Source organism: Myotis myotis, unplaced genomic scaffold (genome assembly GCF_014108235.1).
Source record: "Myotis myotis isolate mMyoMyo1 unplaced genomic scaffold, mMyoMyo1.p scaffold_m19_p_1, whole genome shotgun sequence".
NCBI lineage: Eukaryota > Metazoa > Chordata > Mammalia > Chiroptera > Vespertilionidae > Myotis > Myotis myotis.
Window position 1 is genome coordinate 136,700,739 of NW_023416313.1, and position 27,146 is coordinate 136,727,884.

Genomic DNA, 27,146 nt, shown 5'->3' on the forward strand with positions numbered 1-27,146 from the left:
GCACATCCCCTACTAGGGATGTGCCTGCAACAAAGGTACATGCCCTTGACCAGAATCAAACCTGGGATCCTTCAGTCTGCAGGCCAATGCTCTATTCACTGAGCCAAACCAGTTAGGGCAAGATATAACTCTTTTAAATATAAAGATCAAAGATTAGATCTACTTTTGTCCCCACCATGTAATAAGTTTATAGAGAACTTGTATCAATCCTTCTTAAACCCTAATGAAATAGTACTTAAATGCTGCCTTAAGACACAGTCCAAGTGTATGATTTCCACTGATTTTTTAAAAATCTTAGGCTTATGAATACATATTAATCTTGACTTATTTGGGTGATTATTTCAGATGTTCTAGAGCAGCGGTTCTCAACCTGTGGGTCGCGACCCCTTTGGAGGTCGAACGACCCTTTCACAGGGGTCGCCTGAGACCATCGGAAAACACATATATAATTACATATTGTTTTTGTGAGTAATCACTATGCTTTAATTATGTTCAATTTGTAACTATGAAAATACATCCTGCATATCAGATATTTACATTATGATTCATAACAGTAGCAAAATTACAGTTATGAAGTAGCAACGAAAATAATGTTATGGTTGGGGGTCACCACACCATGAGGAACTGTATTAAAGGGTCGTGGCATTAGGAAGGTTGAGAACCACTGTTCTAGAGTGAAACATGCAATTGCATTCGTTTGATAATTACTTTCAGTTTCAGGTTTCCCCAGTTAGCACATTCTCTTTTGGGCAGTTAACATATTTATTATCATCATTATTATTCTCTTAATCCAAGAATATGTTTATTGGTTTTAGAGGGAGAGGGAAGGAGAGAGAGAGAAAGACATTGATATGAGAAACATTGATCAGCTGCCTCCTGTACACTCCCCAACCTGGGATAGAACCTGCAACCTAGGTATATGCCTTGACCGGGAACTGAAACTGCAACCTTTTTGGTGAATGAGATGATGCTCTAACCAATGGAACCATACTTTAAAAAGTCATACTCTAGCCTGGCCAGTGTGGCTCAGTGGTTGAGCATCGGCCTATGAATCCAGAGGTCATGGTTTGATTCCAGGTCAGGGCACATACTCGGGTTTGGGGCTCGATCTCCAATAGGGCGTGTGCAGCAGGCGAGCAATTATCTCTCTCATCATTGATGTTTCTACCCCTCTCTCCCTCTCCCTTCCTATTTGAATTCAATAAAAAGAATTTTTAAAAGAACAGTCATGCTCTATTTAACATAATGCTAATATAATTACTTGATAACTGTTGGTTATGAAAACATGATAAACTTCTATTTTGAAAGTGGAAGAGATATATTATTCTTAGGACCAAGTTTCAGTACCTTAAGATGAGTTTCATATGTTTAGTTTAACAAACAAATTCCCAATCTAAGAATACTAAGACTTCTAATAATTTTGAGTATTTGACTTCTACAATTGATTGTTTTTGCAAAGCAGTATGAGTGCACTTCTGAGAAACTGTTTTTATGTAATAGTAGTTCTCAAAATATGATCCCCAAATCAGCAATATTAGCATTAATTAGGAACTTCTTAGAAATGTAAATTTTCAGCCCCACCCCAGACCTTCTGAATCAGGAACTCTGGGTGTGGGCCAGAAATCTGGCTTAGCAAGCCCTCCGGGTAATTCTGATGCATATTCAAATTTGAGAATCAATATTCTATAACAGAAACATTAGTAGTTAAATTTATAATATTAAAAATTTATTTTAAATTTTCTTATCTTTAAAAATATGAGGTTTTAAAAAAGAAATGTAATAAGTAGCTGTAAAAATATGTAATTGTATAAAATAAAAAATGAGGTAATTTCCTGGATTAGAGTTTAATCCATAAATAATTGGGTTAATAATTGTTCTTATCCTTAAAAATACAGAAAAAACTACTCTTTAAGTTCCATTGGGAAGAAACTATTGTTAACCAGCTGACTAAAAATAAAGTGTTTGGAAGCAATCTCCAATCACTTGTCATTTCCAATCATTAGTAATCACAAAACTTATTAAAATAAACTGGGAAAAATAACAATAGATAAATATTACTCAAATACATTCTCAGAGCAGATATAGGGCAGTATGTTCTTTGAAAGCAATATAGCAGTATTGTAACCCACTCTTCTATCTATACTAATAAAAGGGTACCATTCTAATTAGATTGGGTTGACCGGGCATCCGACTTCCTTCCGGACAAAGCCATGGTGGTGGAGGCTGAGGCAGAGGTAGTTAGGGGTGATCACGCCAGCAGGGGAGGGCAGTTGGTGATCAGGCCAGCAGGGGAGGGCAGTTGGGGGCAAGATCAGGCTGGCAGGGGAGGGGAGTTGGGGGTGAACTGGCTGGCAGGGGAGGGCAGTTGGGGGTGACCAGACCAGCAGGGGAGGGCAGTTGGGGGCGACCAGGCCAGCAGGGGAGGGCAGTTAGGGGTGACCGGGCCGGCAGGAGAGGGCAGTTGGGGGCATTAGGCAGGCAGGCAGGTGAGTGGTTAGGAGTCAGTGGTCCTGGATTGCAAGGGGGATCCTGGATTGGAGAGGGTGCAGGCCAGGCTGAGGGACACCCTCCCCCACCCCCCATGCATGAATTTCGTGCACCGGGCCTCTAGTCCTTAATATTGTTTCTGTTAAAAGTGTTTTTGCAAAAGATTCATTGTTAACTAACATGTAGCCCATATATAAACAGCATACTTGTGAAAGTGTTCCAGGAACTAACTTGAAAGGGAGCTCTCTACAGCAACTGGACATCTCATCTCCAGGAGACTTGCTGAATAAAAACCAAACCTCAAGATAATCATCAGAATAGTTTTACACGTAGAGAACTTTCAACCCCTTTCCCCCTGATTTCTTTGTTCTGCTTCCCCTCTCCCTACTAATAAAAAGTCCTGTTTGCACTGAGATATTAAGATGGTCTTTAAGCCCATCTGGTGTGACTGAGTGGTTGAGCATCAATCTATGAACCAGGAGGTTACCATTCGATTCCTGGTCAGGGCACACACAAGGGTTAAGGGCTAGATTCCCAGTAGGGGGTGTGCAGGAGGCAGCCATCAATGATTCTCTCTCATCAATGTTTCTGTCTCTCTCTTCCCCTCTCTGAAATCAATTAAAAAAAAAATTGAATGGTCTTTAGGACAGGAATCCCCCATCTTCTCAGGCTGCTGACACTTGAAAAAACCGTCTTTCACTACATCAGCACCTGTCTCTCAAGTTGGCCTCCTAAGCAGCAGGCAGTTGAACTTAAGTTTGGTATTGGCATGACACTCAAGTTTTGAGATCCAATGAAAAAAACTGTCTACCTCTAAAACCTGCCCTTAAGAGAGCAGGAGGAACAATTATATGAAAAATTTAAAAATTAAGGAGGTATAATAAAAATTCCACTTCAATACTTAATCTAAAATTTGCCATTGCAAACACAATAAGGTATTCATGAGTTTCCTTGCTACTTAAACATTATCAAAACAATTTCAAACACAGTTAGTGTCAAACTCCACAACACATTTACAATTTCGGGCAAAAAACATGCCCAGAATTATACACACAAAAACACTGAGCATAGTTTATTGTACCTTAGGTTCTTTATGTTATTGGAACATTTATAAGAGGTTATGTAAATCAACAGAAAGAAATAACTTGAGTGGCAGGGAAAAATTAAAACTCACTGCCAAGTAAATGCTACTGCCAACATGATCTTTAACAGCTAATGCCTTTGCCTGCATTTTCCTCTCACTGTGGCAAAACCAACTAAAAGATGGCAATCAAAACAAATTCTGCAGTGTTTCCACCAAACTACTTTCTATTCAATGGCCCAAGCAAGCTGTAAGAAGGAAAGCATTCAGTGCTGATGTCTGGCCATAATTATTTTAAATTACATTATAAGTTTTCATTCTGTGAATCATTTTAACTTATTCTCAGTTATCTACAAAAATAGGGATCAGAGTTTTGAACAGCCAGGCAGATTAACTAAAATGATGTACTTTCCCCCTACATACCATCTACAAGATGAACTTATGAACTACTGAAAGTCCAAAATGCAAACTGGAGGAACAAAGAACAAAAACCTTAAGAATGAATCATGACATGGTAGGGTGGGGTGAGAGTGAGGAAGAGGGAGAGGCAGGGAGTGATAATGAGAGAGAAAATGCAGGATAAGTAGCTTTCCACATTATATCCTTTTGTTTTCTAGGTGAAAGGTTAGAGTATTGTCTCTGTCCCCTCAAGGCAATCTCACATCACCATTTATTAATGATGACTCGGTGGCTCAAAAGAGAAACCCATCTTAAGGAAATGAAAGTTGTGAAGGTATGTGTAAAGTATGAATCACAAAGACTTTAGAATTCCTATCTGTTAATTCTAGAAAAAATAATCAACAAAGCATCAGCTCTTTCCACATAAAACAGCAGGTAAGGAATTTCATATTGAAAAAAAGAACCCAGGCAAAGATAGTATGCATTACCATGTTGAAATTCATTTATGATCCTGGGCTAGATGTGACCATTTGTGTGGTATGTGAGAAGATGGGCCCCTTCCCAAGTTCAACTCTCCCTTCTACCCTGTGGGAATATAATAAAGGCCATCTGTACGAGTGCTGTGGCACCATGGGAGCCTGGCCAGTTCCTTGCTCAAGAAATGGTCAAACAGGAGGTAAATGCTGGTACTCAATGCCTCCCACAACCACATCAAAATACAAAACAACCATGATTTTAAACCACCTAAATGCTGGCTGAACAGAAGTCCTACAACTAGAGAAGTAAAGAAGAAAGCACACCGAGACTTGTCAGAAGGGGTGGAGTCATGGAACAGGCTGGTACAACACCCACAAGTGCTGTTATTTTAATCTGAAGGGATATCTAGGCTGCAGAGCCTCCCCACCCTCCGTAAGGAGCAAGGGGTCCCAATCCCACACCAGCCCCCCAGCTCAGGCTTCCAGAGCTGGAAAGAGAAGTTCCTGTAACTTTGGGCTGTTAAAACCAGCAGGATTATGACTGAGTGCCACAGAAGTTGCTGGAGACACAGATGTGCCTCTCAAAGGGCCAGTGCATGAACTTAGACTAGATACCTCAGACTTCAGACTTGCTAAAATCTCTCAAACAAGCAGCAACTGATGTCAGCGTGCCCCAAACCTATCAATAAAAGGCCCAACAACAGGCACTAGCACCAACCTGCCTTGCTTCAAAGCAGGGCCTCGCCTGAGCACTTCAAAAGCCCAATACAAGTAGCAGCCATCTGCAGACCTCCCTATAGTTCCTGCGGGTGTCCTCAGGGCCAGTGCAACCAGTGGACAGCTTCAGACCATACCAGGTTACAGCTCTACACATCCACAAGCAACACATTCAAGAGGAAGACTCAGAGAGCACCAAAGCCCCAATGAAGCAAGTCCTGCTCCATAGGAATGTCTTCTGCATAGCAGCTCTCCCACTGTAGTCACAGCTGATCCTTACAGCCAATTGGCCTAAAGGTCAATTCCTCCCTATGATGCCAACAGCAATCAAGGCTCAACTACAAAACTGTGTACACAGCACACACAGGGGTGCATCTAGAGTGCCCAGCTCAGGTGACTGGGGAGGCTGAGCCACTGGGACCTACAGGACACCTACACCAATTCCAGGAGACATAGCAGCTGTACCTAATACATAGAAACAAATACAGGGAAGCAGCCAAAATGTGGAGACAAAGAAACATGTCACAAATGAAAGAAATAGAAGCAAGCAAACTACTGGATACAGAGTTCAAAACCATGGTTACAAGGTTACTCAAGGATTTTAGTGAGAGCTTCAAGGGACTCAGGGAGACTTTCAAGGATCTTAGTGAGAATGTCAAATACATGAAAAAGGACCAGTCAGAAATTAAGCATACACTAACTGAAATCAAGAATAATTTATAGGGATTCAACAGTAGAGTAGAGGATTCTGAGAATCAAATCAACAATATGGAATATGAGGAAGCAAAAAACACCCAATTAGGAGAGAAAAAAAGAATCCAAAAATATGAAGATAGTATAATAAGCCTCTGGGACAAGTTCAAGCATACCAACATTTGCATTATGGGGGGTGCCAGAAGGAGAAGAAAGAGAGCAAGATATTGAAAACCTATTTGAAGAAATGACAAAAAAAATTACCCTACTTGGTGAAAGAAATACACTTAAAAGTCCAGGAAGCAAAGAGAGTACCAAACAAGAGGAACCAAAAGAGGCCCACACCAAGACATATCATCCTTAAAATGCCAAGTGTTAAAGACAAAGAGAGAATCTTAAAAGCAGCAAGAGAAAAGCAGTTAGTTACCTACAAGGGCGCACCCATATGACTCTAAGCCAGCGGTTCTCAACCTGTGGGTCGCGACCCCTTTGGCGGTCGAACGACCCTTTCACAGGGGTCACCTAAGACCATCCTGCATATCAGATATTTACATTACAATTCATAACAGTAGCAACATTACAGTTATGAAGTAGCAACGAAAATAATTTTATGGTTGGGTCACAACAAGAGGAACTGTATTTAAAGGGCCAGAAGGTTGAGAACCACTGCTCTTAGCTGATTTCTCAACAGAAACTTTGTAGGCCAGAAGGGAGTGGCAAGAAACATTCAAAGTGATGAATAGCAAGGACCTACAACCAAGATTACTCTACCCAGCAATGCCATCATTTAGAATTGAAGGTCAGATAAAGAGCTTCACAGACAAGAAAAAGCTAAAGGAGTTCATCACCACCAAACAAGTATTACATGAAATGTTGATGAGTATTCTTGAGGAGGAAGAGGCTGAGGAGGAGGAAGAATAAGAAGAAAAGTTAAAAAATATGAACATTAAGATGGCAATAAATACATTATCTATCAACTATTAAATCCATAAATCAAAACAAATGAATAAGAAATCTTATGAACAAAATAAACTGGTGAATAACATAGAATCAGAAGCATGGAAACATGGAACAGACTGACGATTCTCAGAGAAGAAGTCAGCCAAAGATCTTACATGCATAAATGCATTGCCTATGGATACAGACAATAGGGTAGTGAAGTCCTGGAGTAGGATGGGAACCAGGTGGAGAGGGGCAATGGGGGGGTGGAAAGGGGGACATCTGTAATAACCTCAACAATGAAGATTAAAAAAAGAAATGGCCAAACAGAAACTATTCTAGTACGTGAGACGGGACTGTAAGCAGCTTGCGTTTTGATCTTACACAGCTTGGGCACACATGAGCACATCCATCCTGAATGCCCTGTTTGCTTTGTTTTCTGTACTCTATATAACCCTGTAACAAAAAAGCCTATGCTGTGGAGACGTCACCCACAATTCTCCACCCCCACCCCTCCATGCCCACATAAGACCTAATAACCCATGTCTTTCATAGCCAGTCCTCCAGATTCTTTCTTTGGAATTGGCAAGCAATACACTGAGGTTTTCTTGGACCTCAGATCTTTGCATAACACCAATGTAATAAGCAAGACATTACCAACCTCAGTGTGGTAGTTAGGGATGTTCAAATATATGAATTCTCTTTCTCCTTTCAAAAACACAGTAGAATTGCATTCCCTATCCTGCTGAGTACAGGGTGGCTATGTAACTTGTATTAGCTGCTTATAAAAGATGAGCAGAAGTGATGGGTATCATATCTGAGCAGAAGCTTTATGTGTCATTGTGTGCTTTGCCACTTTCCTTTTGTCATAATGACTGACAATATTTCAGAAAGTTATTCTGGGTTCTAGACTGTAGATGATTACAACATAGATGACCAACAATGGACATGTAGCATGAATACGAAATAATTTGTTGTTTTAAGTCACTAAAATTTTGTGTTTATTACTGCAGCATAATCTAGCCTTATCCCGACCAATATAATCAGTCTTTTATTTTCTCTACTAGAGGCCCAGTGTACAAAAATTTGTGCACTCGGGGGGAAGAAGGGGTCCCTCAGTCCGGCCTGTGCCCTCTCGCAGTCTGGGACCCCTCGGGAGATAACGACCTGCTGGCTTAGGCCTGCTCCCGGGTGGCAGAGGGAAGGCCCAATCCCTAGGTGCAGCCCCTGGTCGGGCTCAGAGCAGGGCCATTTGGGGAGTTGGGGCACCACCCCCTGTCATGCACAGAGCAGGGCGGATTGGGAGGTTGCAATGCCACCCTCAGTCACGCTCAGGGTACGGCCGATTGGGGGGTTGGGGCACCGCCCCCTGTCACACTCAAGGCAGGGTCAATAGGCAAGTTGCGGCGCCACCCCTGTCATGCACAGAGCAGGGTGGGTCAGGGGGTTGGGGCGCTGGCCCCTGTCATGCACAGAGCAGGGCCCATCAGGGGGGTTGGGGCTCCGTACCCTGTCACACACAGAGCAGGGCCGATCAGGGGGTTGAGGAGCTCCCCACTGTCACTCACAGAGCAGGGCCCATCAGGGGGGTTGGGGCACCGCCCCCCGTCACACACAGAGCAGGGCGGATCAGTGGGTTGGGGCGCCGCCCTCTATCACCAACAGAGCAGGGCCAATCAGGGGGTTGGGGCACTGCCACTGTCACACTCAGGGCAGGGCCGATGGGGAGGTTATGGCTCTACCCCGTCACACACAGGGCAGGGCCCGTGTGGGTGGGGGGGTTGGGGCGCCGCCCTCTATCACCCACAGAGCAGGGCCGATCAGGGGGTTGGGGCGCTGCCCCCTGTCACACACAGAGCAGGGCCGATCAGGGGGTTAGGGCGCTGCACCCTGTCACACACAGAGCCACAGGGCGATCAGGGGGTTTGGGTGCTGCCCCCGTCACGCTGATCCCGGTGCTGGGAGGCATATTACCCTTTTATTATATAGGTAGAGGCCTGCTGCACGGGTGGGTGCTGGCTGGTTTGCCCTGAAGGGTGTCCTGGATCAGGGTGGGAGTCCCCACTGGGGTGCCTGCCCAGTCTGGCTGAGGGGCTGAGGGCCGTTTTCAGGCTGACGGGTGACTGAAGCTCCCAACCGCTCCCTTTTTTCTTTCTTTTTTTTTTTTTTATTCTGGGCCAGCTTTAGCTCTGAGGCCTCGGCTGCTGAAAACAGGTTTCTGGCCTTTGTTTACCGTCTGTATTAGATACAATGTTGCGGTCCGGCTGGCTGAAGCCCGGTTGAGTAAAGCAGGTTTCTGGGGTTTTGTTTATCTTCTACATTTGCAACATAGTTGCTTAGAGTTGCAGCTGAGAGGCCGGCAAGTCAGGTGGGGAACGTTGGAGTCCTCCGTCACTGAAGCAAGCAAGCCTCATGTTAGTTTCAAGCTGCCTGGCTGCCGGCCACCATCTTGGCTGACAGTTAATTTGCATATCTCCCTGATTAGCCAATGGGAAGGGTAGCGGTCGTACGCCAATTACCATGTTTCTCTTTTATTAGTGTAGATACTGTTGATATATTTCTCATTTAGTTAGAGAACTTAGCCTTTATTTAAACACTCAACTTTAGATTCTGAGCATCACTTCAAAAATAATAAAGACCCCAAACTGAAAAAAACTAAGAGTAAACTGTCAGTTATTTAAATTAGGAGACTAAACACATCATAAAAACTATCATGCTTTTACTTCCACAAAGTAAAGACCATGGACAACTAAATGCACTCACAAAGTTGCCAGGTTGTTTTTTTCCCTTTTAAACTTATTGGACCATGTGCCAGGTAATGCTGTAATAGCTTTTCAAGGATTAGCTCATTTAATCTTTACATAGGAACTCGGAAGTTAAAGAACTTAGACTAGGTCTCATAGCTAGCAAGTGAAGTAAGAGCAAAACTCAAGAGTTAACCTTGTAAAGGAGATTTTATTTCTAATAGCTTATAATTTACTGTATAAATATCTATTCATTCATTCACTAAGTGTTTAGTGAGAACTTATTATGTTCAAGGCTCTTTTCCCAGTGCTGAGGATATAACAGTGAGCAAGACACATAGATCTTCAATATCAGGGCATTTATAATAGAAGACAGGTAAAGAAAACAAAGAAATGTATGTAAGTCATTGTAGATACCAAGTGCTATGAAAAAATTAAACCAGTAATCTATTGCTGTGTAATAAACCACCACAAAACTTGGGAGCTTTGGTTAAAATAATCACTTATTTTCTCACAGTACTATGGACTGGATTCAGCTGGACAGTTATTCTGTTCCACATGGTATTGGCTATGCTCATTCATGTATCCACAATCAGTTGGCAGGCTGCCTGGCGGCTGCCTCGTCCTAAATGACCTTACATGTCTCACTGGGATGACTGCTTCTCTCTCTTTCTCTCTCTCCCACCCTTCACCCTCTTCATATGGCATCTCATCCTCAAAGAGATTAGGCTGGGGTTATTCACTAGGTTGGGTAGTTCCTAGAGAGTGACAGCATGGCCTCTTAAGCCCTTGCTTGGAAGTCCCACAATATCACTTTTACCACATTTCACCAATCAAAGCGCAAGTCACAAAGCAAGCCCAGATTCAAGAGATGGGAAAATAGACTATCTCCTGATGAGAGAAACTGCAAAGAATCAGAGGCCTTTATTTTTATTTATTTCACAGAGAGAGTGAGAGGGAGGGAGAGAGAGAGAGAGAAAGAATCACTGATTGGCTCTCCTGCACACCCCACCCTGAGGATCAAGCCCTGACCAGAGGTGAACCTGGCCTCCTGGTTCATAGGTCAACATTCAACCACTGAGCCACGCCAGCTGGGCTCTGAGGCCATTTTTAATCCACACAGGAGTAACTGAAAAGACAAACAGAGGTAGGTGAGCAGAGTGGGGTTACTTTAGAAAAATCAGGGAAGATATTTGAGGTGCTGATAATGATCCAGCCATTTGAAGAAGGAAGAACATTAAAGGGTGAAGGAACATGAGGCAGGAACAAATTCAGTATGTTAATCCAAGTGCCTCATAAAGGTTGGCTCAAGTGCCTACATTAAAGGGTTTATACCTAACACTTTTTAGTTTAGTCATTGTTTCTACAAAATTACAACATATTTTGGAGAACTGAATGTTACAAAATCGTTTTTGCAAGAGTTATTTTCTAAAAAATTCTTATCCAAATATTTTGGGTAAATACTCTCCATTCTAACATTCCAAATAAATTTTTAAGAAAAGAGTCATACACAAACACAAGAATACTGTTAATAGACAACAGGATACACTATACTATGAACTTCATGTTAAGATAATGTAACCATTAGTCTAAATCATGTTCCTAGCATTGCCATTATTGGCTTATAGTCATATCCTCACACTTTAAAACTGTTTCTAGAATGGAATAGGTGCTCAATAAACAGCTACTGAAATCTGCATTGTAATTCCCTGTTAAGATACTTTGTCCTTTGTCCTTTTGGAAGCAGAGGTTATATAATTAATCTGCCAGCCACTTCTTAGAAATAAAACTACAAACCTTTCTTCTGAAAAGTTGAAACCAAATAAATATTTTTTAAAGCAGGATATACTTTACACTTGAAAAACATCTACAGACTACAGAGTGAGCGGCAAGTTTTATTTTGCCCAGATTTACAGAAGATCAAACAAATGAATTAGAAAGGGCCAAAGCTAGCCCCCTCTGAATCTCACTATACTATAAATTATGTGGGCTTATCACCTACCCAAGAGTAATTGTTTTTCTAAAAATATGGATACTATAAATGTAGTAACTAAAACTCTTAGAAAAAAAAACAGGCATAAATATTCATGACCTTAGATTAAGTAATAATTATTTAAATATGACACCAACAATGCCAGGCAACAAAAGAAAAAAAAAACCACAGATAAATTGGACTTCATTAAAATTTAAAACTTTTGGCCCTGGCTGGTTTGACTCAGTGCATAGAGTGTCGACCTGCAGACTGAAGGGTCCAGGGTTCAATTCTGGTCAAAGACATGTGCCCAGGTTTCGGGCTCGATCCCCAGTAGGGGATGTGCAGGAGGCAGCCAATCAATGATTCAATCTCATCATTGATGTTTCTATCTCTCTCTCCCTCTTCCTTCCTCTCTGAAATCAAGAAAAAAATACATATAGTAAAAATACCATCAGGAAACTGAAAAGATAATTCAAATGGGAGAAAATATTTCCAAATCATATATATGTTAAAGGTCTAGTAATCAGAATATATAAAAAATTATAACTCAAAAATAAAAAGATAATGAACCCTACTAAAAGGGGCAGATTTTAATAGGCATTTCTCCAAAGAAGATATACAAATGGCCAATAAGCACACAAAAAGATGATTAACGTCCCCGTGTCATTAGGAAATGCAAATCAAAGCCACAATGAGATACCACTTCATACCCACCAGGATAGCTATAATAAAAGAGACTGATGTTAACAAATGGTGATGAGGGTGTACAGAAATTAGAACTCTTATACACTGGTGATGGGGATATAAAATGGGACAGCTGCTTTGGAAGTTTTCCAGCTCCTTTAAAGGTTAAACAGGGAGCTACCATATGACCTAATAATTCTATTCTAGGTATATATCCAAGAGAATTGAAAAGATGTCCATACAAAAACTTGTATATGAGATGTTCAGAGCAGCATTATTCTTAAAGTAGAAATACTCCAAATATACACAAACTAATGAATGGATAAATAAAATGTGGTATATCCATATAATAAAATATTACTCAGCAATAAAAAGAAACAAGGTACTGATTCATGCTACAATATAGATGAACTCTGGAAACACACTAAATGAAAACATGAAATGTCCAGAACAGGCAAATCCATAAAGACAGAAAAGATCACTGGTTGCCAAAAATTAAGGGGAAGAAGGAACTGGGAATGATTACTAATGAGTTTAGGATTACTTTGGGGGGAATGAAAATGTTCTGGAATTAGATAAATTCCAGCTGAAAAACGTTGTGAATATACTAAAAACCACTTAATTGTACACCTTAAAAGTGACTAATGGTTTATCGAAAAATAAAACTAATGTAAACACTAACGAATTGAGATATCACTTCGTCAAGACACAAAATTATGCCAAAGTGAAATCTAGTAAGGGACTTTACAATCTCCAAAATTCCACTCAGTATATTCTGTAATTGTATTAACACCAGAGATTAGAAGATTAACCACTGATTTAGTAATAATTTTTAAGCAAAATAAACAAAAGATTTTCTTTTTCAGTAATCAACAAACCATATATCAATCCATACAGCCCATACGATATTCTTTTTTCAGAATCACAAACAACATTTAAATATAAACCTTCATATGTGAGTTAAAGGCTCTTCTGAATCCCTTTTAGCCATGGCAGCTCTGTACAGACTCATGGTGACATGTTATATACCACTCTTCTTAGAACCTGTGTTCTTCGTTTTTATTTTTGTATCACTTTTAGGACCAAAAGCAAAAGCAAACTGCACATTTGATTATTATTTTTTCTTGCAATGAATTATACCATTCTGTAAATTAATCAACTCGAATGTCTATGGAAAGCTGTCAGCAGACAGACGTTTGCAGCCTAAGTGACAGCTTTTCAAAATGAAAAAATCAGTTATAACAATTTCTACTTGCCTTAAAATTCTGTACTTTAGTCTGAGAAATATGTCAATTACCACTACCTTTTAAGCATTGTTAGAAAACCTTCAGCCCCAGCAGGTTTGGCTCAGTGGATAGTGTGTCAGCCTATAGACTGAAGGGTCCTGGGTTCAATTCCAGTCAAGGGCACATACCTTGGTTGCAGGCTCAATCCCCGGCCCTGTTCAGGTCGTGTATAGGAAGCAACAAAACAATGTGTCCCTTTCACATTAATGTTTCTCTCTGTCTCTCTCCCTACCTTCCACTCTTTCTAAAAATCAATGGGAAAATATCCTCAGATGAGGATTAAAAACAACAACAAAAGAAAACCTTCAGCAAAAATTTAAAGTTCAGTGTTTGGACCTGCCAATGCAACTAACTCATCTGAAGTGACGAGTAGATGAGGAGATATATGCTGTGTTTACCTAAATATGCCCAACCCCAGGCAATGACAACCATTAATAAGTCTCAACTCTACATGGTAGCCAGTAAGTTTCTGCTGACATCAATTGTAAGACACACTCTAGATTTTTTAAAGTATCTATGTCTATCAACAAATAAATAAAAGATGCATATGAAAATTGAGAAAGTAAAATAAATTCACAACCAGAACTTATTTTTAGCACCTTAATCTCTATCACTCCTATGATGTAGGCTCTGAGATCATGGTGCTATTCTCTAAATGATGAATGTAAAAATGGTCTTTTCCATTTACGAGCTTATGGAGAACTATGTTGGATATACAATTAACCATTAAGGGGAAAGATTTAAAAAGAATTTGGAACATATTATACAGAGTTCATGGGAAGAATGAAAATGATCTGTTAGCTGTAAATCTGGAGCAGATACCTATTACAGTCACAAACCCAAACAGGCACCCAAAATGAGGAGACACAAGAAACAACCCCCAAATGAAAGAATAACAAAATTCTCCAGAAGAAGAGATAAATGAAATGGAGATAAGAAATTTATCTGAGATAGAGTTCATAACAATGATGGTAAAGATGCTCAACAGCATGAGAAAAGATATAGTAACTATGAAAACAGAAATAAAGAATGTAAATCTGGAAACTTCTTCACACAAACACAAAAAACTCAAGACACAGAATTAGGATTTCTAATCTTTCCTTTGTGTATGCTTACAGGCAACTGTAGTAAGAGAGAGACAGCCCTAGCCAGTTTGGCTCAGTGGACAGACCACCGGCCCGTGAACTGAAAAGTCCCAGGTTCAGTTCCAGCCAAGGGTATGTACCTTGGTTGCAGGTTCCCCGGCCCTGGTTGGGGTGCATGCAGGAGGCAACCAATCGATGTGTCTCTCTCACACATATGTTTCTCTCTGTCTCTCCTTTCCACTCTCTCTAAAAATCAGTGGGAAATAGCCTTGGGTGAGGATTAACAAAAAAAAAAGGGAGCGGGGGAGCAAATAAAACAGTCAAGGGTATTTCCTTTCGGACTATTTTAACATCATTAATAAATTTTTTAAATGTCTGACCTAAAAACTGGCCCAGCTCTTTTCATTAGCAAATTCATGGCACAAGTGTAACTTAAATAGTTGAAGCAATCATGTAATAAGAAATCTTGAAGAAATGTGTTCTATTTGGGCACTTTTATACACTGTTGTTAGGAGCAAATGGTTACAATAATTGGGTAAGCAATTTGGCAACATGTAGTGAAACCTTTGCAAATATCCATACCCTTTAACTCAAGAGTTCTATTTCTGGGAATCTATTCTAAAGAAATAATCTGAAACATTCACAGTAATCTTTTTCCAAGCATTATTATTTACCATAGTGAAAAATGGGAAACAATCAAATAGGCCCATGAACAGGGAAATGATTAAAAATTGTGGTACATCCCTAAGATACAGAATATTATAGTTATTTCAAAATATTTACCAAGAATGTCTTTTTACTTTTTGTAATGTGAATTTATTTCTTATTTTAAAGCAATATATACTCATTGTTAGAAAATTTAAGAAATGGATACTAGCAACTTTTAAATCTCTGCCAATCTGGAACATAAATGTCTTAAATTGCATGCCTGTAAATATGAATAAGGTTAAAATACTTTTCTACTGCCTGGCTCATCTTTTTCTTACAGGCTTATAAGAGTCTTTGGTACAGTCAGGAAATTAGCCCTTTATTATGTATGTTGTAAAAAATATTTTTCAGTTTGTTGTTTTTTAACAGTGCTTGTAGTATTTTTTTATAGTCTAGGAAATTTCTCTATTCTCTCCATTAGGGATCTTGGATTTTATGTATGTTTCGAAGGTCCTTCCCATCTCAAATATGACAGTGATTATTGCTGAATGGTATAATTATATATGATTTCCCTTCTGTAATTTCCAAATTTTCTATAATTACTTGCATTACTTTTACACATAATAACTTTATAATCAGCAATCGTGCATTAATTTTATAATCACCTCTCTCTGCCACTTGGCTTGCCGTTGTGTCGATGAGTGTGGTCAGGGAGCCGAGCTAGCTCGAATAAAGACTCTTTGCTTTTGCATCGGACTTGGCTGGCTCCCTGGTGGGCTTTTGGGGATCTTGAAATCTGGGCATAACATTTGGGGGCTCGCCCGGGACTCTAAGACCCTCGAGGGACCCCCGATCCGGAGAGTCTGACTGACCACGGTAGGTGTCTGTGTCGTTGTGTATTCTGTTCTGTGTGTTATATGTTCTGTTCTGTGCGAGCTTGTTTCTGAAATCTGTAGTTTCCAAAACGGTCTAGGTGGACGCACTGGGGGACCACAGGCGGGAGGAGTCGGGGGATGTCCCGATCCTCTATCTGGAGGGACGCGGAAACCCCTCAATCTGAGACGAGGCGGGTCGCTCCTGCCAGTTGGCGCATGGCCATCGTCTAATCTGTAGTTTTGCTTCCGCGGAGTCGGAAGGTTGTTTTGGTTTTGCTTCCATAGAGTTGGAAGACTGTATTTGTCTGTTTTTTTCTGTTTTTTGTGGACTTACTGGACGGACGTTATGGGACGGACTCAGACTGCTCCTTTGGGTATTGTGATTGATCATTTCAAGGAGATTGGCGGAGGCTTTAGAGCTCCCTCAGGAGTTGGAAAGTTGTTAGGAATTGAATGGATTGTTTAAACTCTGAAAGAATGTCTGGTGAAAGTGTGCGAGTGTGGAGGGAGGGGGCCTGCTCTCTCCCCTCCTTTGTGTGGCTCCACGAATTCAGTTGGGCGGGCATCTGAGTGAGGATCTGTGAAAACAGGTCACCCCCTCCCCAAGTAAATGCATCTGGGATTTCTGTGCACATGTAAAGAGAAAAGCTGGCTTAAAACGAATGTGCGCATAGTCTGATTTTGGATAGAGTTTTGAGCTGGAGTCTCTGCAAATGTGCAGAATGGAGCCCAAGGCTGATTATTTACCCAAAGGGGGGGGGGAAAAAAAGATGCTAGCTAGATTCTAGCAGAAAGATTGGCATTTCCATAATAAAGAACAGTTTTTAAATGCTAACGAAGGGTGTTAAGGCTGGCTTCCCAAGGCAATTTCTAATGAAGGAAAGGGCTAGTCGCTTCCCACCTGTAGCAAAATCTTAAAAGAAAGAATGTGGACAATTTACATCTGAAAAAACCAGGTAGGCCAGAACCTCTTTTGCAAGGCTCAAATGTGGTTTTCCAGAGCCTCTTGAAAGTAAAAAGTAAAGTTTACTCTAATTTGCCTCATGAGAAATCTAGAGGACAGAATTAAATCTGTTGGTTAAGTATGTATTGCATTTTTAAAGTTTATTCTTAAAGATGTTACTGATTGAGAAATGCTGAATATTTGACTTGCCAGCTAAAAGTTTAAGGTTCAGATTGAATTGGGGAAAATTGTATAATTGTGGTAACTAAATGCCTTTGCTTATTGGTCTGACTGAGAAGGAAGGATTGATTTTGTGACCTCAACTGAAGATTTTTGATGCAAGGATCAGTTTAAATTTAATTGATATTCTTTAAGATAATTATAAAAGGTATAAACAGCTAATAAGATTTCTGTTTGTCTACAATTACAGCCACATGACTTGCCGCTCCCCTGGGGGCCGCCATCTTGAAACAGCAAAAGGCCCCTCCCTCTGATTTAGCAATGTCTCACTGAGGCAGGATGGAATTTCAGGGGTGGAGCTTTAAGGCAGAGTTTTATGGGGCAGGAAGTGTGCTTGCTGCTCGGATTTATTTAATATGTCAAAGTCTTTAAAAGAGACTAATAGCAGTAATCCAATTTCTAAAGTAAAGTACAATTATTTCAGGTAGAAACTATGGTTTAGATAACATGCCTAAGTTTAACCTAGGTTACCCAAGGACTCTAGATAATGTGTTTACCCAAAACTATAATTTAGATTGCATGCTGTCTCTGCTTCTGTAAATTGCTTTTTTTGAAAACTAGGTTCCTCATTCCGAACCTTGGGGTGTGGTCAATACCTTTGTGATTTTTTGACTGCCTCTGTTCAGGGACTTGTTGTGATTCAAAGTTTTTAATGGGAAATGTTATCTGTCTTTATTGCTTAAATATATATATCTTTGTTGTTTAAAATTGTTTAGCTAGTAAAATTTCTGTTTGTGTCTCTTAAAAATATTAATGTATTGCAAATTTGAGGCTATTTGTTCATGTAAATGTGGAAATCTGCGGAAGAAAAAAATTTTATAATCAGAAGAAAATAAAATTTATTAAATTATATTTAAAAATTTTTATTTTTTAAACTTTAAAATTTTTTTTATTGATTAAGGTATTAGATATGTGTTCTTATCCCCCCATTGCCCTCCCACTCCCCCAATCATGCCTTCACCCTCACCCCCTGTTGTTTGCATCCATTGGTTATGCTTATATGCATGAACCAAGTCCTTTGGTTGTTCTCTCGCCCCCACTCCCACCCTCCCCTACCTTCCCTCTGAAGTTTGAGCACTGATCGATGCTTCTCTGTCTCTGAATCTGTTTTAGTTTATCAGTTTATGTTGTTCATTATAATCCACAAATGAGTGAGATCATGTGATATTTATCTTTCTCCAACTGACTTACTTCGCTTAGCATAATGCTCTCCAGGTCCATCCATGCTGCTGCAAATGGTAGGAGATCCTTCCTTTTTACAGCAGCATAGTATTCCATTGTGTAGATGTACCACAGTTTTTTAACCCACTCATCTGCTGATGGGCACTTAGGCTGTTTCCAAATCTTAGCTATGGTGAATTGTGCTGCTATGAACATAGGGGTACGTAGATCCTTTCTGATTGGTGTTTCTAGTTTCTTGGGATATGTTCCTAGAAGTGGAATCACTGGGTCAAATGGAAGTTACATTTTAGTTTTTTGAAGAAACTCCATACTGTCTTCCACAGTGGCTGCACCAGTCTGCATTCCCACCAGCAGAAAATAAGGGTTCCTTTTTCTCCACATCCTCTCCAGCACTTGTCATTTGTTGATTTATTGATGATAGCCATTCTGACAGGTATGAGATGGTACCTCATTGTTGTTTTGATTTGCATCTCTCGGATGATTAGTGACTTTGAGCATGTTTTCATATGTCTCTTGGCCTAATATTATCTAAAGTTTTACATATGTCTTCTTTTTCCCCAATTGACACCCCCATAAAAATTTTCTTAAGTTTTTGAGAAAACTACGTCACGCACATTAGACCTGTTTTGAGTCTAATACTAAAGCAGAGTTTTGCATTTTCTTTTAACTCTATTGATATGAATGACATGATAGAAAAAAATTTTATACTGACAAATAAGGGTCTATTGAAAGCAAGAATTATTGTTCCATTTGGGAAGTTCATTTCGGAGTAGTAATCACAATAATACTTACACTTATTAAGTACGTACTATCTGCCAAGCTTACATACATTAACTTATTTACTCTTCACAACATCTTTATAAGATGGGTACTATTATTATTTCCTTTTTACATGCTGGGAAACTAAGGCACAAAGAGGGTAACTTGCTCAAACTATGAAAGGTACTAAGTAGCAGAGTTACGATTGGAATTCAAAGGGTCTTCAGGCTCCAGAATCCCCATTCTAAACTTCTAAATGAAAATGCTATTTAAAAGGTTAACAGAAAAAGTGGGAAGCTACTTTTCATAACCTAGAAAGTGTTAAAGAATGAAACAAAGGGCCTTAGATTTATCCAAGAAATAAAAAAAGGGAGGAGCTTATGGGAAATATGATATGCCTTTATTATTGTTATTATTTACTATGATTATTATTTTGGGGGTTTTTGTTTTTGTTTTTTACAAATCTCTAGCCTTAGAGATTTGAGAAAAAACTTTACTTCCTCCTTTCTTACTCAGGTAGCGTCTCTAACCTGAGTCTGAATTAAGGTTTCCCAAATATAATGTCTGTGCACTGCTGCAAGAGAGCAGTGTTCTAAAGAGTTGGGAATAACATTACGTATTTGTCATGTAAACTGTTGCCAGCATAAAATTGTTTTTTTAAAAAACGGTTTTTTGCCGAAACCGGTTTGGCTCAGTGGACAGAGCGTCGGCCTGAGGACTGAAAGGTCCCAGGTTCGATTCCGGTCAGGGGCATGTACCTGGGTTGCGGGCACATCCCCAGTAGGAGATGTGCAGGAGGCAGCTGATCGATGTTTCTCTCTCATCGATGTTTCTGACTCTCTATCTCTCTCCCTTCCTCTCTGTAAAAAATCAATAAAATATATTTAAAAAAAAAATGCATGAAAAAAAAAATAAAATAAAATAAAAAACGGGTTTTTTTTATAGATTTTTTGAGAGGGAAAAACATCGATCAGCTGCCTCCCTTATGTACCCGGACCAGGGACAAACCCACAACCTGGGTATGGTGCCTTGACCAGGAATTGAACCCCGGCGACCTTTTGGTGCAAGGGACAATGCTCAACCAACTAAGCCAGTGATGGCGAACCTTTTGAGCTCAGTGTGTCAGCATTTTGAAAAACTCTGACTTACCTCTGGTGCAGTGTCACATATAGAAATTTTTTGATATTTGCAACCATAGTAAAACAAAGATTTATATTTTTGATATTTATTTTATATATTTAAATGCCATTTAACAAAGAAAAATCAACCAAAAAAATGAGTTCGCGTGTCACCTCTGACACGCGTGTCATAGGTTCGCCATCACTGAACTAAGCCATACTGGCCAGGGCCAGCATAAAATTCTGTTAAGAGTAAAAGCTAAAAGTAGTGGTAGGTGCCTATGATTTCCCTGGTTATTTTGTTCTTTGCCTATTTGCCACAATTTGCTAGAACAAGCATGTCAAACTCAAAGGCTAACATAGGCTAAATAAACAAGGTATAAGTTTATGTGGGCCGCAAAAAAACAAAAGCTTCAATTTTCACAGAAACGTAGGTTTATTTCAATAGAGACATGCTGAATACAAAGGGCTGAAATAAATGAGTAATTGTTACATAAAATAATAGAACATTTTAATAAAAGTTAATATTTTTCTTGAACATTAACTTACCAGACACTGAATAACTGCACAAATTAATAAGCACAATGCAAATAAACCTATTTTTCTTGTTCTCTGAAAGTGAAATATTTCCTGTTGTGCACACAAAACAAGTCAGTCCAAGGCTAATGATGTGGCAATCGGCTGCTAAAATATTTGCTGCTAGTATTAGTGGAGAGAAATGGTGCACCCGCATGTAAGGCGCGTAAGGGAAATGAATGCAACACGATTATAGTAATCAGTCATTAGCGAACATTGTAGTTCGTTATTAATAAACATGTATAACAGGATATTGTAAAAATTAAGTTATAAAATTTTTATTAAAACGTTTCTTACATACCGTTATTTGGCTGGGCCGCAAAAACATTCATTGTGGGCCGCAAGTTTGACATGCTTGTGCTAGATCTTTCAAAATGTGTACATTTTTCTTCCATAATAGGAAGAATGCCAGGGAATGTGTCAACTACATCACATTCAACATTTTACCTTCCCCCCAAAAGTTAATTCAATTCAGGCTACAGTAGGTCCTTGGGTTACATCGGAGATCCATTCCTATGGCGCAACATAACTCGATTTTCGCCGTAAATCTGAATCCACCCACATAAGCACCTATGTGTCACACACATACACAGCAGTAATGAAGTAAAAAAATTTTTAAAAGATAACAATTCCTGACCTTTACTTGTGGTAAATAAATAATAATAAACATAAAGCACATATGTACATACGTCGAAATGACAGAACTTTTTTTTTTTATAAATAAATGGGAGATGGCGACATACGAAAGGAAGTATGTCGAGTTCAACGTAACCCAAGGACTGTCTGTATATTTTTCTGGCAAGCCAATTTTTAGTGCTTTGTGTGAAGTTGAAAGTGAAACAAAAGATAAACAAATATGACACTTTCTAATTCTCCTTGGCTTACAGAACAGGACAAAGATTTTGACATTTCATTTTCATCATGACTATCGTGTCAATTTCGCAGACTAGATTAGATGATGAACCCTTTAGAATGAGCCTTTCTGATTCTAGCTCTACCAAGAATTAGTGATAATTATGTGTTTCCTTTTTTTTCGCTTTGCTTTTGTCAATGTTACTGCCTCAAAGGCCCCTTCAAGTGCCTAAGAGACGAAAATATGTTCCACTTGCTTTGTTTTTAAAAAAATAAGGATTAAAAAGTACATACTTGACCATTAAAAAGTAGGCATAAACATAAAGAAAAGGCATATAAAGAAATTTCTGTAAATCAACCTTCTTCTTTGTTAATACTTGTAAGCTTTTCTGAGTATGAATGGCAAAATATTCTAGTAGAATCTCTGAGAAACAGCTTTTAAGTTGGCAGCAATTTTTAAGAAATAAGAGTTTAACTACAGATGAATGACCATAGATTGCCAGCAGTAAGAGCCACAAGACTGAAACCTTAGAGCTCTCTACAAACTAATTTTGATGTTATGACTGCTTTTTAAGGATTTGCTGTATAAAATTAGCCTCAATTTTCTAATTTTCTGAACTGTAAAATGAGGATTAAAATAATTGCTCACAACTGCTATAAAAATCATTATATTCCTATTAGAAACTACTATGACATCTATAACCCGATTTAAAAAATGATTACCTTACAAAAAAAAAAAAAAAAGCCTGCTTAGGTTAAATTACAGACTTATTATGTTTGAAAAAAACAAATGTGAGTAATGAATGATTAATGAATCTTGATAGTATATGCTGATGATTTTCAAATAAGGGATGTATGTGACCTACAAGGAAATGATAGAGTAAATGGAGAGTAGAAAACCTAGAAGAAAGTTAGCAAAGGTTACATACAAAAAGGGCTGAACTGGCCTTTTATTACATGGACTTTTAAATCTCTCATTCTTGCTCAGCCTGTAAGAGCCATTTATTTTCCAGAGATGAAAACAACAAATCTTAGTTGAGCAGTTGGTTGCTATGGCACCTTTAAGAGCTTTATTTTTAGAGGAAGGAAAAATGAGGAGCTATGAGATCCCAGGAAGATCACAAGTGGGTACAATAAATAGTTTCTAGAGATTTGGAATAACAAAATAAAACTTGTACTTACAACTTGAGACTCACGAGCTTTAGGAAACATCTTGGCAACATTGAGCCCATCAATGACAACATCAAAAGGAGGACAGCGTCCCACAAAGTTCTGAAATCTCTTAAGTTCCTAAAAGAGAAAAATCAGACAAAACATTAATAAAGACATAGTAAGGGCTTTTTAATAAACATACTGCTATGACTTTTATTACTGTTTTAGAAATTCAAAATATTTATCTTTTAAAAAATACATAAACACAAAGATACTTTCAAAAAGAAATCTGAAAAAAGCCAGCATAACAGTTGCAACTGCATATTCTTATCTGACACACCTTATAATCTCATAGTGCTTCACACTTCACAAAGTACGTTCCCATGCTATTTCATTTTATCTGTAACCAGCCTTCTATCCAGTCTGTTAAAGTGACACACATAATAGTCATGATGAGAATAAAATGTGAAATCTCTATGTCCTGTTCTGTAAGCCAAGGAGAAGTAAACTTAAGATATGGCAGCCTACCAGTCCAATTGTGTTGAAAGAACAAAGTTCTATAATTTGTAGCTCCTCTTTTGTCATCAAGAGGTTTTTGCTTACTTATGGCTGTTTGGAGAACTGAATATTCATCCATTTATTCAACAAATATTTGGTGAGCATCTACAATGTGCCAAGCAGTGACCAAGGAGGCAAAAAACCCTAACTTAATGAAACCTGTGTTTTAGTAGGAGGAGACATAAAATGAACCAAATAAGCAAGTAAATTATATTATACTAGAGGCCCGGTGTACGAAATTCGTGCACGGGTAGGGTCCCTAAGCCTGGCTGGCGATCAGGGCTGATCTGTGGGGCGACAAGTAGGGCAATGGAGGGGAGGGGGCCCAGCTGGCACCCGCCTTGTCTGGCAGTCTGGCGCTGCCTGCTTGCCGGCCCTGCCCCCTGCCACCACTGCCAGACAGGGCCTGCAGGCTGGGGGCAGCTCCTGCGTTGAGCGTATGCCCCCTGGTAGTCAGTACACGTCATAGCGACAGTCGTTCTGCCGTTTGGTCGATTTGCATATTAGGGTTTTATTATATAGGATTCAAGTGTGATAGAGGAGAGGGAGTTTCACTTCTGGTAATGATGGAGTAGTTTGTATTGGACTAATAAATTCTATATAAAAAAACAACTATTTGAAGGAACTAAAGAATGACTACAAGCAGGCAGAAATTGGAGGACACATTTGAAAAAAGATTTGGTGATTTCAAAACATGTCTGAAATTATTTGACATTACTCCCCACTCAAGTGGAGTCTAATTCCCTTCCTGTGAATATAAGCTCACCTCTGTGGCTGGTTCGATGAAAGGAATGTGGCAGAAGTGGAGCTATCTGACTTCCAGGACTAGGTAATAAAAGGCAATGTAGCTTTCATCTGACTCTCCTAGGATACTAGTGCTTAGAACCTAGCTTTCATAAAAAGCCCATGATGGTTCAACTGAATCCCAGGCAATAGCCAGGATCAATCATCAGACCTGTGAGAGTGAGGAAAAGTTCAAGATGACCTCAGCCCCCATTTGATTACAACAGAACACTCAAGTTAGAATCATCCAGTCTCATCAAGACCTAGAACCATGAGAGAAAACAATAATAGTAACTGATAAATGTTTTTGTTTCATGCTACCACATTTGGAATGGTTTGTTACCCATCTATATAAAACCAGAAAAGAAGGAAAATGCACAAGGTAAAATTTGTCTATACATGGCTTTTTGCCAGAGTCAGCATGATTGGCAGGGCAGATAGAAATCAAACAGAAAGGTGCAGACTTACTGGTTTCAGGAATCAAAAGACAGAATTCAGGGCTGCCTGAGAGGCTAAAAAGTAAAAGAGGGATTGCTAGAAAGGAGGAAACAAGAAAATCTTTGTATAAATCTGCCCCAATCCTTGACTAACCCACCTGTACATGCATGAAGAAGACTCCAAAGAGCCCTGCAAAAACACAACAGATAAAAGACTTGAAAGACCTCAGCAGAGATTTCAGCTACTATCCACTGCAAGGGACAAAGCCTAAAGTCTAAACAAGTTTAACATTCCTCTAAAGCAAAAAAATCAATAATTTCCAGAGGAAGATGATAGAATCCAGAGCCTTTGAAATATGTCCATCACTATGTGCATATATAATTAAAAAATTAATATGAGGAAAATGTGACTCAGAGTCAAGTGAAAAGAAAGTCAATAGAAATCAATGTAAGGTCCAGATGCTGGAGTTAGCAAACAAGAACTTTAAAGTAACGATTGTGAATACATTCAAGAATTTAAAAGAAAATATAGTTATGACAAATACAAAGGGAAAACATACACAAATACAGAGTCCCTGACTCACAATTTTTCATCTTTATGATGGTGCATTCAATAGAAACCATACTCTAATTTTGAATTTTGATCTTTTCTTGGGCTAGTAATTTGTAGTATAATACTCTCTCGTGATGCTGGGCAGAGACAGTGAGCCATAGCTCCCAGTCAGGCATATGATCATGAGGGTAAACAACAGATATTCTATAGTATACTATGTTGTCAGTATTTTTTTTTTTTTTGATACTGTTTTCTGAGTACCTTTAAGGTAAATTAGGCAAGATATGATGTTAGGTAGGTTAGGTGTATTAAATGCATTTTTTACTTACAATATTTCAATTTACAATGGGTTTATCTGGAAGTAACCTCATTGTAAGTTAAGAAGCATCTGTAGAAACTATAAAAACATTCTAGAACCAAAACTCACAAATATGAAATAAAACATTCACAGGCTGGATTTAGCTGACTGGAGATGGCAGAAGTAAAAGTCAGTGAACACAAATGACAGAGCAATAGAAATGATCCAATATGAAGGGGGGGAAAGGTGGAAAGTAAAAGATGAATTGAGCCTTGGTAACCTGTGAAACAATGTGAAACAGATTAACATATGTAATTAGAGTCCTGAAAGAGAGGACAGAAAGGAGAAGGTAGGAAAAAGTGTGAATAATAGTTAAAGGAGGAAACAACAAAAATCTGTGTATAAATCTGCCCCAGATTTTTGTTTTTCCCAAATTTGATGAAAAACATAAGTTGAGCAACCCAATAAGTAGAGCAAATTAAAAGGTAGATGGCAGAGCGCAGAACATGGCGGGCATCAGCTGCAGCAAGATGGTGGAGGTGAGCAAGGACGCCAGACCAAGGGGGGGTGCCAGTCGCTGTCATCGGGGCAAGCCTCTGGTGATTACTAAAAATTCCTTGCTCCCGCGTGCCATGGTCCCGCCCAGCGCTCACATCTGCTGCCAGCGCCGGCCCCACTCACACCTGCTACCACTGCTCGAAGCCCCTGCTGGCGCCGGACCCGCTCACACCCATAGCCAGTGCCGTCGCTCGCACCCGCTGCTGGCGTTGGACCCAATCACTCCACGCCGGCAGCGGGTACGAGCGGGGCCGGTGCTGTCAGCATGTGGGAGCAGCAGTGGCGGGAGCAGGACTGCCGCAGACAGGGGACCAGGGGCCATGGCGGGAGGGGGAGCAGAGGATGGGCCGAGACCCAGCCCTGTGCCCACTGCAGCCTCGTGGCCCACAGTTCCTTTCAAGGTGCACAAATTCATGCACTGGGCCCCTAGTTACATATAAGATAACTAGAGACCCTATGCACGAAATTCGTGTAAGGGGTTCAGCGCTCACAGCCACAGCTGCCTCGGCCCCTTGCAGCTGCAGCTGCCCTGGCTTCGTCCGGAAGGTCATCTGGACAGTCGTTCTACTGTTTGGTCTAATTAGCATATTAGCTCTTTATTATATAGGACTAGAGGCCCGGTGCACAAAAATTTGTGCACTCGGCGGGGGGTAGGGGGTCCCTCAGCCCTCTTGCAGTCTGGGACCCCGCAGGGGATGACCACGTGCTGGCTTAGGCCTGCTCCCTCGAAGATTGGGCCTAAGCTGGCAATCAGACATCCCTCTGGCAGCCCGGCAGCCATCAGGGGATGTCCATTTGCCAGCGGGGAGCAGGCCTAAGCTGCAGTCGGACATCCTTAGCGCTGCTGAAGAAGCAAGAGAGGCTCCCACCATCACCTCTGTACTGGCAGCCATCAGCCTGGCTTGTGGCTGAGCAGAGCTCCCCCATGTGGGAGCGCACTGACCACCAGAGGGTAGCTCCTGCATTCAGCGTCTGCCCCCTGGTGGTCAGTGTGTGTCATAGTGACCAGTCATTCCCAGTCTTTCTGCTGTTAGGGTCAGTTTGCATA

At 40.0% G+C, this 27,146-nt stretch overlaps 1 protein-coding gene across 2 annotated transcripts in view; it reads right to left on the reverse strand.

Moving 5' to 3' along the window:
* Nucleotides 1–27,146, reverse strand: part of LOC118677933 (protein only RNase P catalytic subunit) — a 168,808-nt gene that overhangs the window by 83,978 nt on the left and 57,684 nt on the right. For both annotated transcript variants that reach the window (XM_036353134.1, XM_036353135.1), the window contains one exon: nt 22,942–23,049. In XM_036353134.1, coding sequence (XP_036209027.1) covers nt 22,942–23,049 — 108 coding nt within the window. The remainder of the gene's footprint in view (nt 1–22,941; nt 23,050–27,146) is intronic.